General features: G+C 39.0%; 1 protein-coding gene across 1 annotated transcript; it reads right to left on the bottom strand.

Moving 5' to 3' along the window:
* Positions 1-7,069: 7,069 nt before the first annotated feature.
* DIN10 (Raffinose synthase family protein) lies at positions 7,070-9,905 on the bottom strand. The gene is made up of 4 exons (XM_078957991.1): positions 9,698-9,905; positions 8,274-9,607; positions 7,949-8,158; positions 7,070-7,871 (listed from the first exon to the last, which is right to left on the bottom strand). The coding sequence occupies exons 1-4, from the start codon at positions 9,866-9,868 to the stop codon at positions 7,130-7,132; spliced, it is 2,457 nt and encodes an 818-aa protein (XP_078814117.1). The 5' UTR covers positions 9,869-9,905; the 3' UTR covers positions 7,070-7,129.
* Positions 9,906-13,429: the final 3,524 nt, after the last annotated feature.

Raw genomic sequence — 13,429 nt, 5'->3', positions numbered from 1 at the left:
AACCAATCCTTTGCAGCTCCTTTAAATGTGACAGGAAGCATGCGTAGTAGCTGGACCTCGCGGGGCACATTAGGTACATTGAAGTAATCCGCCACGTCATTTACTTCATCTAAGTGCTTATAGGCGTCTTCATGATCTCTCCCGTGAAATGGTATCTCCTTGAGTTGAGCGAGAATATGGCCCTTTAGTTCAAACGTAGCGGTAGCGGGGATTGCGGGTTGCACAAGTCCCCGGCAACGGCGCCAAAAACTTGATGTGTGTAAAACTCACTTAGTTTTAATCCTACTTTAATTATCAAATAACACACAAAAGGCAGTGAACCTATCAATTGTGGTATAGCTAAATAAGCAGGGTATCGAACACAGGGAACGGCAAATTAAATTAAAAACTAATTCTATCTAAGTTACTTTAGCAAATAAGGGTTTTTTCTCTAGTTTTACAAGACTAGAAACTTACTAACTAAAACTAATGCAAGACTAGAAAAGAACAAATTAACTAGATTCAATAATGGGAAAGAAACTTCTGTTTAGTTCAACTCGGTTAACTTTATGGTTGATTTTAAGGTAATAGTGCAATGGATTAATTCTTTCGTTGGTTACCGATTCGAGTGATTAAGTTGTGTTCACTACCCTAATCCTTAGCAAATAAACTAATTCAAACAGTGGCCAATTGCTTAATTTGATTATATTTACTAGATTAATTATTCGGGTCAAGTTAGACTTTCAATAGCTAATTAATTCGTTATTCTTAATTAACCTCTTGTTCGATGGTCATCTTACAAGCTTGCACATGAGTTTACTCAATTTCCTTATTAATCCTAGTTTCATATTCATTAATCCTAGACATATGATATAGTGGTCACATACCACATGAGGTTGATAATCAATAGATGTTCATGCTAATTAATTATCTTCCTATTAACAGAAAATTAATTATCATTCATACACAAGGTTCTTTAGCAAGCTAAAATAACAATTAATCACCAACTTGGAATTAATCCTACCAATCAATCAAACCATATTGTCAACTTTGTATCCCCAAAAAGAAGTCTAAGGAAATTAGTTCATAACTAAGGTAAATAACAGCAAACAAATAAGTTCAAGTTGCTTAATCATGTTGACAAAACAAAAGAATTAAATAGAATGGTGAAATTACTCCTTAATTACTCCCGGGATTGGATTCTAGCTTCCTTGGTCGATTTCTAGGGTTCTTCTGGCTTCTTATTCGCAGCTAAGCACTTCTGAAACTTCCCAGAGTTCTCTTTTCTCGCATTTTAGAGTTATCTTTATATATGCGTTCCGACTCGTCGAGTCATATGGTGACTCGTCGAGTCCCTCTCACAATAATCGTAATCCGATAACTATCTTGACTTCCGAATGCTTATCTTCCTGAATCCGCGACCGGACTCGTCGAGTCAAGGGGCAACTCGACGAGTAGAAGCCTTTTATGGGTGTTTTCTTTCTTCTTTCCACTCTTAAGCTCCTAACCGCTTCTCTTGCTTCCTTTCGCTTCCGAGCTTCATCTTTGGACTGAAAAACATAATTTAACACTTTTAAGTACCTTTTGTCCATAATATGCAACAATTTAGCTAATATATGAATAATAAACTACACTTAATACACACTAAATATGCACATATCAATCGGTCTGTGATTGTATTTATCGACGACATCCTAGTGTATTCGCGAACTAGAGATCAGCATGAGGGACACTTGAGGGAGGTCCTTGAGGTACTGAGGTCGGAGAAGCTATATGCAAAATTCTCCAAATGTGACTTCTGGTTGCGGGAGGTCCAATTTCTTGGACATGTTGTTAATCAGGCAGGGATATTGGTCGATCCGGCCAAGGTGGAAGCAGTGATGAGTTGGGAGGCACCGAAGTCACCTTCCGAGATCAGGAGTTTCCTTGGGTTGGCGGGGTACTATCGGAGGTTTATTAGAGACTTCTCCAAGATCGTGGTACCGCTCACCAGATTGACCCGGAAGGGTGTTACATTCTCATGGGGACCCGAGCAACAGACTTCCTTCGAGACACTTCGTCAGAGACTGTGCGAAGCCCCGGTATTAGCTCTCCCGGAGGGGATGGAGGACTTTGTCGTATATTGCGACGCATCGATTTCGGGACTGGGTGCAGTGTTGATGCAGAGGGGCCATGTGATAGCTTATGCATCGAGGCAATTAAAGCCTTACGAGGCGAGATATCCCACGCATGACTTAGAGTTGGGGGCAGTAGTGTTCGCTCTCAAGATTTGGCGTCACTACCTGTATGGGGTTCGTTGTACTATATACACGGACCATAAAAGTTTGAAGTATTTGATGGATCAACCCAACCTAAATATGCGTCAGAGGAGATGGTTGGACGTGGTTAAGGATTATGACTGTGAGATCCTATACCACCCAGGCAAGGCTAATGTGGTAGCCGATGCATTGAGCCGTAGGGCGGAGAGCACTCCATTACGAGATGTATGTCTGAGACTGACGGTGATGACGCCGGTATTGGATGCTATTCGTGGGGCACAGGCCGAGGTTGTGAGATCCGAGATGCAGAAGAAGGAGCGGGTCGTTGGGTTAATTTCTGAGTTCGTTAAGGATGGACGAGGACTTCTGACGTTTCAGGGTCGGATTTGGGTACCATTCGTGGGCGGTACGCGTACTACTTTGATGGAGGAGGCTCATAGATCGAAATTCTCGATCCATCCCGGTGCTACGAAGATGTATTTGGACTTGAGGAAGGAATATTGGTGGCCTTGTATGAAGAGAGACGTCGCATGGTTCGTTGAGAGGTGTTTGACCTGCCGTAGGGTTAAGGCCGAGCACCAGAGACCGCATGGTAAGTTGCAGCCCTTGGAGGTTCCTGAGTGGAAGTGGGAACAGATTACGATGGATTTCATCACCAAATTGCCGAGAACTGCCAGGGGAGTCGATGCAATTTGGGTGATTGTGGATAGATTGACGAAGAGTGCACACTTCCTTGCCATTAGCGAGAGTTCATCAGCGGAGAAGTTAGCGGAGCTATACGTGAGAGAGGTAGTATCTCGGCATGGAGTGCCGATCTCGATTGTTTCAGACCGCGATGTACGCTTCACTTCCAGGTTCTGGAAGAAATTCCATGAGGAGCTGGGTACTAAACTGCATTTTAGTACCGCATACCATCCCCAGACAGACGGTCAGAGCGAGCGGACGATTCAGACACTGGAAGACATGCTTAGAGCGTGTGTGTTAGACTTCGGGGGTAGCTGGGATGCGCATTTACCCTTGGCTGAGTTTTCCTACAACAACAGCCATCATTCGAGCATTGGTATGCCACCTTTTGAGTTGTTGTATGGTAGGAGGTGTCGGACTCCCATTTGCTGGGGAGAGGTGGGACAGAGAGTGATGGGCAGTACAGAGATCGTACTCCAGACGACAGAGCAGATTCAGCAGGTTAGGCAGAGGTTATTGACCGCCCAGAGCCGACAGAAGAGTTATGCGGACAGACGCCGGTCCGAGCTGGAATTTCAGGTTGGCGACTTCGTTCTCCTGAAGGTTTCTCCCTGGAAGGGAGTGATCCGGTTCAGAAAGAGGGGCAAGTTGGGGCCCCGATTCATAGGTCCATTTCGTGTAATTGCAAGGGTAGGTCGGGTAGCTTATCGGTTGGAGTTGCCAGCAGAGTTGAGACAGATTCACAATACCTTTCACGTATCACAGTTGAGGAAGTGTATAGCCGACGAATCGGCAGTGGTTCTGTTAGAGGATATTCAGGTGGATGCGAGCCTGAATTACGCTGAGAGACCAGTAGCTATCAGGGATCGGAAGATCAAGGTTCTGCGGAACAAGGAGGTACCTCTGGTGTTGGTTCAGTGGCAACACCGGAAGGGATCGGAGATGACTTGGGAGCCGGAGCGTGAGATGCGGGAGCAACATCCGGAGTTATTCGCAGAGTGAGACTTCGAGGGCGAAGTCTAGTTCTAGTGGGGGAGAGTTGTAACAGCCCGGAATTTCAGGTATTGCTTTAAAACTATTTTGGGGCATTTTAGGAAGGGACTCGGCGAGTTGGTGCCTGACTCGCCGAGTAGGACCACAGGCTTGGTCGCGGGTTCGCGACTGGACTCGACGAGTCCAGATATGGACTCGGCGAGTCGACGCTGTTCAGTAGAAACCCTAGCCGTTTGGTTTGGATCGTATATAACGCCTCTTAGGCCGTCATTGCTCGTCTTTTAGCCGATTGAGAAGAACCCTAATCGTTTGTGGACGTCTAGAGCAGGAGGGAAAGCTATTGGAACTTTGAGGAATTTGTTAGGCAAGAAGAAGAAGAGTTTTGGCCAAAGGAATATCAAGGAGGATCGAGTCCTGAGGTTTGGAGACACAGAGAGTGCGTTTTCAGGTAATACTCGGACCATTTCTGTTATTTTGATGTGTACACGAATCTAGGGTTTATGAAACCCATTTGGTGATTAGATAGATTATAATGTTGTTACCCAAACGTTTATACCCCAGTAATAGGATGTTTAGAGGTCCAGAAAGTCCCATGATTGCGTATTTTGGGACCATGCGTATTTGAGGAAGCAGTTGATCGACTGCATGGCATGGACTCGCCGAGTCCAATGATCAGACTCGGCGAGTAGCTTGAAGATCCACTGGGACTCGCCGAGTTGTTCTTCAAACTCGGCGAGTAGCTTGAAGATTCACTGGGACTCGCCGAGTTGTTCTTCAGACTCGGCGAGTGGAGTCGGGGTAGCCCCGCGATTCTTCCACGAGGATCTCGTCGAGTCAAGAGGGATACTCGACGAGTAGAAAGGGGAACAACAGGGAAAGTTGGGGAGGACGTCTAGACTCGCCGAGTCGCCTTTGCACTCGACGAGTCCGGTCAAGTTGACCGTTGACCAGAGTTGACCTGCATGTAAATTCTTAGGGTCAGTTGTCTTGAATGATAAGAGTATTAATAAGGGTATATGGTATTATAGGGAGTCTGCAGATCGGCGGATCGAGTGCGAGTAGTTTCAAGAGTTGATAGCTTACATTACCACGAGGTGAGTCTTCTCACTATACTTCACCCGGAAGGGTTTGACTGTGAGACCGGAAGGTCGTATATGATATGTGTTATTTATGCTTTAAATAGAAAGGTAGTTGCTATGCATGATATGTATGTTTATACGGGCCGGAAGGCGATATGTTATGTGACAGAAAGGTCAGGTATGATGTATGATATATGTGCTATGTGTGTTATATTAAATGTATTATATGTTGTAAATGTTATGGGCCGGAAGGCAATATACTATGGGCCGGAAGGCAATATGTTATGGGCCGGAAGGCGGTTATGTTACGGGCCGGAAGGCGAAGTGTTGTGGACCGGAAGGTCAGGGCCTGGAAAGGCGTATATGAGTAAGTCGTATACTGGGGAACTCACTAAGCATTTATGCTTACAAGTTGTTATGTATGTGTTTCAGGTACTAGCGAGGACCGTGGGAAGGTGCCGACATGAGGCATACACACTGCTGCTATTTGAGATCTTGGGGATTTTTATATATGTATTTGATATGGAACATAGAATAAATACTTTTGGTTGAATGAAATCACTTTATTTTAAATGAAAATTTTATTTGAAAATTTGCGTTGTTACAGTTGAAGTCCAAAAATATATAAAACCTCCACATCTCAAAATTACTAGAGCTGCTGAGAAAGTAAAAATTTTATTTTGATAGTTATTTCTACTTTAAACTAACTATAAACATGAATAAACTATATGGTGTTGATCGCTAACTAGAGATTGAAAGTTCATCTATTTAATATTCATAATGGAAAAACTCTTTTAGCTATTGTGGTATGCATGTTTTCTCGTATGCTGTAATAACCATAAGGTCCATGATCTTTTATTTTTAATTTGTTTCAATTTGTATGCATTCTTGATGTTAAGAAAAGAGTAAAAAAACGGTTTGGATTTATATCTGATTGCACTCTTGAAAAACCATATATATTATGTTTAAATTAAGTGTTTAGTGTATTAACCCGACTAACCCGACCCTATTAACCCGAACCCGACCAACCCATATCTTAATAGGATCGGGTACCGGGTTAAATTATTTTTTTATGAAAACCCGACTAACTCGATCCGTTTAACCCGAAGCCCGATCGGGTTGACCCGATTAACAGCCCTACCTCTAAACCCTCTTCTTAAATCCGCCAATTATATAAACCAGAGGCCGAATGAAAATTTCATCATACAAAATCCGGCCACAATCGGTTCAAACTTCAAAACAGGTTTGGAAAAAAAATAACTATGTTTGATCATGTTTGTGTATTTTGTGTGAATTTGATTTAGAGTTTAACGAAATTTTTATAGTTGATAAAAAACGAACCAATAAGCAAAAAAACATAGCTATTACATAATTACAAACACTTTTTTCAAAAAGTACATGACAAAATTATAATTTAATCAGAAAACCAACAAGAAAAACCAAGGACAAATTCAAAACACAAAACCCCTTGCCAACTTTTAATTGATACTTCCACGACTCCAACTATGAGAAACTACTTTAATGCTAACATTGTTTTTATATGCATGTGTAAAATGATTTGTGTTAATAATCTTCTAACAGTAAAAACATTAAAATCATCAAAATCGTTGTAAGTTATACTTTATTATTATTATTATTTTTTAATTTTTTTTTATTTTATTTTTGTCTATTTCCGATACATGAAATACATAATCAAGAACCAATTTTTTTCGATGCATGAAATACATAATCATGAAAAAAAAAAAAAAAAAAAAAAAAAAAAAAAAAAAAAAAAACAATATATAATAGTTAACCAGAGCTCTAAAATATATAATAGTTAACAATAAAAAACAATATATAATAGTTAACCAAAGTTCTAAAATAGATTTCATACACTCTGATAGGCCACCATGTATTTGGTTAACTCTTTGTAATGTGGTTAAATCTTGTAATGATAAATACCGACTATTATGATCATTTTAGTTAACTCCTTAAAAAAACCGTAAATGATGTTTAAAGTCTTTTCACCTTTCATTATCGTTAATTTCATGAATTCTAAATTGATTGCCGCTTGTAGTTCATTTGCTCCAAAATCAATAGTCAAATAACTTTATATGGGTATACCACTTTATTTCTAATTTTAAGAATACAATGAATTTATAAAAGAATCTTAATATCATGACACTTCTGATCCACAGGCATGTGACTCAAATTCAAGTGCACAAGCCCACACCGTGAATCATATACAAATTCGACCTCAGTCGGTCCAACCATACACTTTCTTGGCTCGGTCATCGAGTACGCACCAAACCTTCCACATCCCTTAACCTTCATTTCAACAACCGCAGAAGAGCCACCACTTTCAATCAAATATTTCAAATCATCAATAGCTCCACCACCATTAAACATATCAATAAGCCCTAACGGAGCAAACCCTAACCCCAATCCCAAAACCTTAATCGGCGTAACCGTAAATACATCATATTCAAGAACATGTAACGAAACCGGTATCACATCATTGTTCGGTAATGCTATCAGATCTCCAGTGTGGTGACTGTACATTGCACAGTCACCACGCCAGTCGGGACCCAGTGCAGCCTCAGCAATGAGGTGCACGTCCCGACCACTAACCGATCCGGTTATCGGATCGGGTTGGGTTTCATGGAACGTGTTTTTGTGTTCCATGGCGTCCCATGCTGCTCCTTGACAATTATAAACACCGATAACACCAGTGTACTTATTCATGTTCCATATCTTCAACAAACTAACACCATCACGGGCTGGGTCGACAAAAAGACAATCTTTAGTGGGCCGACCCGGCAATCGGGCCCGAAGCACGGATCCATCGGGCAAAACAAGTTTTTTCAACAAATCGAAATCGTGCTTCGCGGGAGCATCACTATCAAGAAAAAATTAAAAATAAGCTATGATTGTTTCTAAAATTTAAGGGAAATTTATGGTTTTGTGATTTGTTACCTCACGTATATCGGCCCACCACTTATGGCCCTAGCGGATGCGTGGTACTCAGCTGCGGGATGAAGCGAATGGAACATGTCCCAATCGGGCTGCATAAATTCTCCAAGAAATACACTGTTGTACGCCACGGATGCAATGTGGATCGTGTGTGACACCGGGTCACGCGGGTAGAAATCATCCGAAGCCCGGACCACAGCCGTCTGTTGCGATCTGTACATGTACATGACTTAATCTGGTAAGCTACATATACGAGTGTTTTTTATTTAATACAGAAAGAACGACTTAAACAGTATCAGACAATACTTTAGTATCAGAATATACTTACGAGTAAAGCGAATCGGTGTTGTGACTCATGCAGTCAATGCAACCATTATCGGGAAAATTCCGAGCGATAGAGGCATCGAGCGCGTGATGATATTGCCTCGTTATGGCAACCCGACCACCTAAACCGGTACCAAGTGTCTCCAATATGGATTGTACATCAACTTTGACACCATCAACACCAGCATTCGCTAAATACGCATGTAAATTATCGTAAAATTTGAACACTTTTTTCGGGTTCATTACGCCCAAACCTTGTATAGCCAACGAATCGGATTTCCATAATGGATCATTTTCAAGAACATGTTTAGACGCTTTTGGAGATTTCATCACCGGCCCGTATTCCTCCATCGGGCCAGCCTCAGGGCTAACCCCACCCCAATATCCTACAATCGCGTGCCACACGTACACGTATTTCAACCCGTATGTGTTTTTCGCGATATCGACTATGTTCTTGATCCCGATTTTCGGGTTATTTTTGGATTGGAATTTTTCGTTTTCTTTAATCTCGGTTAGCCTCATCAACGGTTGTGATTCTCCGATCTTTTTCTTGTCCGATCCAACGGACTGCCATCCATCGTCTATGATCACAAACTTTGCGGGGGTCCCACCATCGGCTAAGCTTTTTAGCCCGGACTCGACGCCCTCTTGAGTCACGTCTTGGTAAAACGCATCCCAAGTGCACCACCCGAACCAATCGAGAATCCCAGGGAGTTTCTTGTCTTTTCGTTGCTTGAACGAATTCAGATGCAATTTAACTGTGTTAATTGCATCTGTAATTGTACTAAAAGGGTCCGTTCCTACTCCCACGTAAACCGTGCGGGTAAAAATAGATCCTTTTACGTCCGAATCACCACTTTCGATAGAAAGCTCGAGCTCGTCTCCAGAATTGCCATGGAGACAAGCTCGAAATGACCCTTCAATCAAGGGTAAGAAAACAATGTAAATGGGTTCGGTTTGGGTTTCTCCGATTGTTTCCATTAATAGAAATTGTGTTTCCGATGGGATTTCACTCCCTTTACTTCCCATCTTCTGGGCCATCCACCATAGCTTGAACCGGAAGCATGCCATGAACCGGACATCGTGAAGTTTCCCCAGTGACACCACGTGATGACTACTTTCTTCTTCAAAATCCGACCCGAGGAAAACCCCATCTGTGTGACCCGATTCCGACGCGGATGAGATACTAACGTTTTCCGACACGCCCGTCAAGATGGTTCGGTCCTTTACCACCAATCTCCGCCGTGAAATTTGAACCACTGGACCAATTGTCATTTCTGCTTGTTCTTGATGTGTTTTATCCCTTTTTTCGGGGTAATCCAACACTGATTCTCTGTTCTGTTAACAATCGAAATAAAAAAAAAAAATCGACTTCGAAACCAGCTTTACGAATGGGGAAAAAAGAGAGATTGTGGAATTGAAAAGTACCTTAAATGAAGACGAGATGAATGCTCTTCGATTTCGAGAACGGATTGTGATTTTAGAGGATAGATGAGAGAAGAACGTGATTGATGAGATAGAAGGTGGGTTGAGATGGGTATTTATTGGGGGAGATAAAGATGTGTCATGAGGGATTAGCTTGAGAGATCGAGTCGCCATGGCTGCAATTTTTTTGGTTTTCTATTTCTGCAGTTTCTTCTCTCTCTTGTAGGATCTGAGTTGTTATTTGTCGATTTGGGAATGTTCGTATCGAACCTTAAACTTCTAAGGATTGTTATTTGACGCCCTTGTACTTGTGATAAAGTGCTTCCATTTTATCTTTGACTTTGGAAAGTCATAAACTCTATTTAATTTAGCCTGTTATATGTAAAGTGTGAGTAAAAAAATTTCAAGAAATTAATGCATAAGTAGAATTATACGTGCACATGAGTATACAAGTACTAAAGGTCTTAAAATTTTAGTTTTTACATTCTCACATCTAGTATTCATGGATACTAGCTAATGCTAAGATTTTTTTTAATCATCAACGTCCAAAATACTAACATTTAGTTTCTAAAGAAGTTATTCATGAGCCTATAAAAAAGTTGTTCAACTGTTTTTGTGTGGGAAACGTTTATGATATGCACTTTATAGACATAAATTATTACTTAAAAGTTGAAACTAAACAATCTTGAAAACTAGAAGATCATAAGGATAAATATAAAATCATATTTGACTAGCAATGAAGATAAATAACTTAAAAGGGAAATTACTTTAAAAAATGAGATAAGTTTTGTTAGAATATAAACTATAAAAATAAAGAAAAATTCAACCTCGTGCATATATAGATATATACTTAACAATTCTATCTCTACTATATTACCATTTGTGCTTTATACTGCATATTGATTTCAGGTTTACTTCGAGTCATTTGAGCTTTTATTTTATGATAAAAAAAAATAGAAAATGTTTCACATATTTACTAACATCTAGAGAGCATTCACAGCTCGAGAGCATTCACACTATATAAATAATGGAATGGTTGAATGATGTGTAGTGACTTGTTGAGATTCAATTTATTAAACTCAATCATAATAGAATGTTAGGTTGATGTACAATTTATATGGATTTTAATAGTTATTGAATTGTTGATCTAGAAAATATAACTTTTTAAATTTTAAAATATGTTATATTTAACTTTTATATAGTTCAGCATTAAACTTTAATGTATTGTAAGAAAATAATATTAAAGTATTTTATAAAATTCAATTCATTTTGAATGTCCGAGTACATTGAAATTTATCTAGAGTTGAGGCAAACTTGAAAAAAGAATTCGAGGTGCAATGTGAGACTTGACTAAAGAAGAAGGGGGTAAGATGGATATTATAATAAAAAGGTTAGATAAAAATGACACGTTGGATCTACGTTTCTTTTTATAATAAAAAGGTTAGATATAAATGACACGTTGGATCTACGTTTCTCCAATCCAAAGTCGTCTACATATCGCACACTGTTTTGGAGTTTCCTTAAAATAATAATAATATAATACAATTCTAAAGTTTTTGAAGTTACGTGCTATCATAATAGTTGATGAAAATGACTTATTATGGGATGCTGAAATTCTATGAGCATCTTTTATATATTTCCGAATTTATTTAAATATAATAATAATAATATAATATTAATAGTTAGTATTTAATAGTTTTTAGAATCTTTATTAACTTTAATTGTTAATATTAATCAATAATTAATGAACAAAAACCTTAAAAAGGAAACTTCCTTCTATTTTGAAAGTGATGGTACACGAGGTCTTATTTTATCTTTCAACTAGATGTATTTTGTGGGTACAGAAATATAAAATCAAGTGGATAAAATATCATCGAGTAAAAGTTAAAATGTGTTGGAATTCATATTTATATTTTTAAAAAACTTGTAAAGACCTAACTTACTATTAGTACATGTATAGATCATGTATACTTCTTTTTGACATTTGAATGCACGCTTCTTTGTAAAAAAAAAATTTATTCAATGCCTTATCTAGCATATCTCCATTTCCATTTAGAATGGCAAATCATTTTTTTCTTGTTACCCAAGAATCTTCTACATATAATTGACCATGTATGGAAGCCTGCTTTTGTTGATTATCATTACAAAGCATATGGTAAAAGGTAATTGCCTCCTCTAGAGTTTTAAAAAAATGGCCATTTTGATTCATAGATTGTTTACGATATGAGGAATAACCACTTTGTTTATCACTTCGATCTGTTTCTATTGAACATTTTTCAATATTAGTGCAACATCATGAATTAGAGCCTAAAAGTTTTAAACATTTTTAATAGAAAAATAAAACTTTGAGATAATAAATAATTTAGACCCATATGACTAGTTAGGACTTTATTGGCATGAATTAGGCATGAATTAGATGGGGAAGGGTCATATTTGAAACATGGAAAGTAATTAGTTAATCATCTAAGTGAATGGTGGTTATAGGGTGAGACTTTCATTTATGTTTCGAAAATTGAAAAGAAAATTTTCATTTTCGAAATAGATTAATCAATTAAAATCTTTATATCAGGAATCATTAAGTAACATTTGTTTGTTAAAACAATACATTATCATAGTTAAATTGCAAAACCACGGAAAAGAATACATATGATGTGTGTGTACAGTCCTGCCGATCTCTTCTCAAGAACAACCTGTAAAATATTTTATTCATAACTGTAAGTATAAAGTTTAGTGAGTTCCCAGTATACCACATATTACATCATATATACAATACATCCACACAAAGTTCTTGTCTCTCTAGCATCGACCTGCCAAATCTCCTATCAACATGCATATAACATACATAGCAATCATACATAATAAAACATCCCAAAACTACAACCCAAAAATTTTTGTTTTGAACATTACCAAAACCATGAAGTTAATCATCATATAAATAAACCACAAATCACATGTCTCAAATGTAAAAGTGGATGTATCAAATCAACTGATGTCAAAACACATCAAAACATCTGAATAAAAACTCCCAAGATAAACTAAAGTTGTGGTGTGTACTATGCCATCATCACAAGCTCTTCCCTTTACTTGCAAAGTACCTGCAACCAAAAACTAAAACTGTAAGCACAAAACTTAGTAAGCTCCCCCAATCTACCACATACCATGCAATAAAATATAAAACAACTACTGGGCCTTGCCCACTGCATCGGACCGAAGTTCGGAAACTACATCGGACCGAAGTCCGGAACTAACCAGGGCCTTGCCCTCTGCATCGGACTGAAGTCCGAAAACTGCAGCGGACCGAAGTCCGGAACTAACCAGGGCCTGGCCCTCTGCATCGGACCGAAGTCTGGAGACTAACTGAACGTAGCATGACATAACATAACTAATAGCATGAACACATATTGCATTGGATCGAAGTCTATAACACATAATAAAAAGACATGCTTGAATCACAAAGACATCAAACACACTAAGCTACTGCATCGAGCCAAAGTCCAGAACTATTGATAACTAAACGGTCCGGCATTGTGGTCATAGACCCGTTCCTACTGAAAGGAAAACTCACCTCGTAACACTGACTGCTGAGATGCTAAATATGAAGTTGGCTGACTGCTGCTCCGGAACTCCCCGACTACAAATTCCATAGACACTAAATCAGATACTGATAACTGTCCTCAGGGTAAAATGACTAATTTACCCCTGGTCAAAGTCAACCTCCTAGTCAAAGTTAACTTT

Source organism: Lactuca saligna, chromosome 5 (assembly GCF_052625555.1).
Source record: "Lactuca saligna cultivar CGN05327 chromosome 5, ASM5262555v1, whole genome shotgun sequence".
NCBI lineage: Eukaryota > Viridiplantae > Streptophyta > Magnoliopsida > Asterales > Asteraceae > Lactuca > Lactuca saligna.
This window is presented reverse-complemented; position numbering and strand designations above follow the sequence as displayed.

Bases quoted from the DNA above. Each gene is read 5' to 3' on its own strand.
- DIN10 (XM_078957991.1), bottom strand. From the start codon at position 9,868: ATGGCGACTCGATCTCTCAAGCTAATCCCTCATGACACATCTTTATCT. The intron at 9,608-9,697 runs GTACTTTTCAAT...GATTGTTAACAG, and splicing joins TCATCTCGTCTTCATTTAAG to AACAGAGAATCAGTGTTGGA. The intron at 8,159-8,273 runs GTAAGTATATTC...GTACATGTACAG, and splicing joins AACACCGATTCGCTTTACTC to ATCGCAACAGACGGCTGTGG.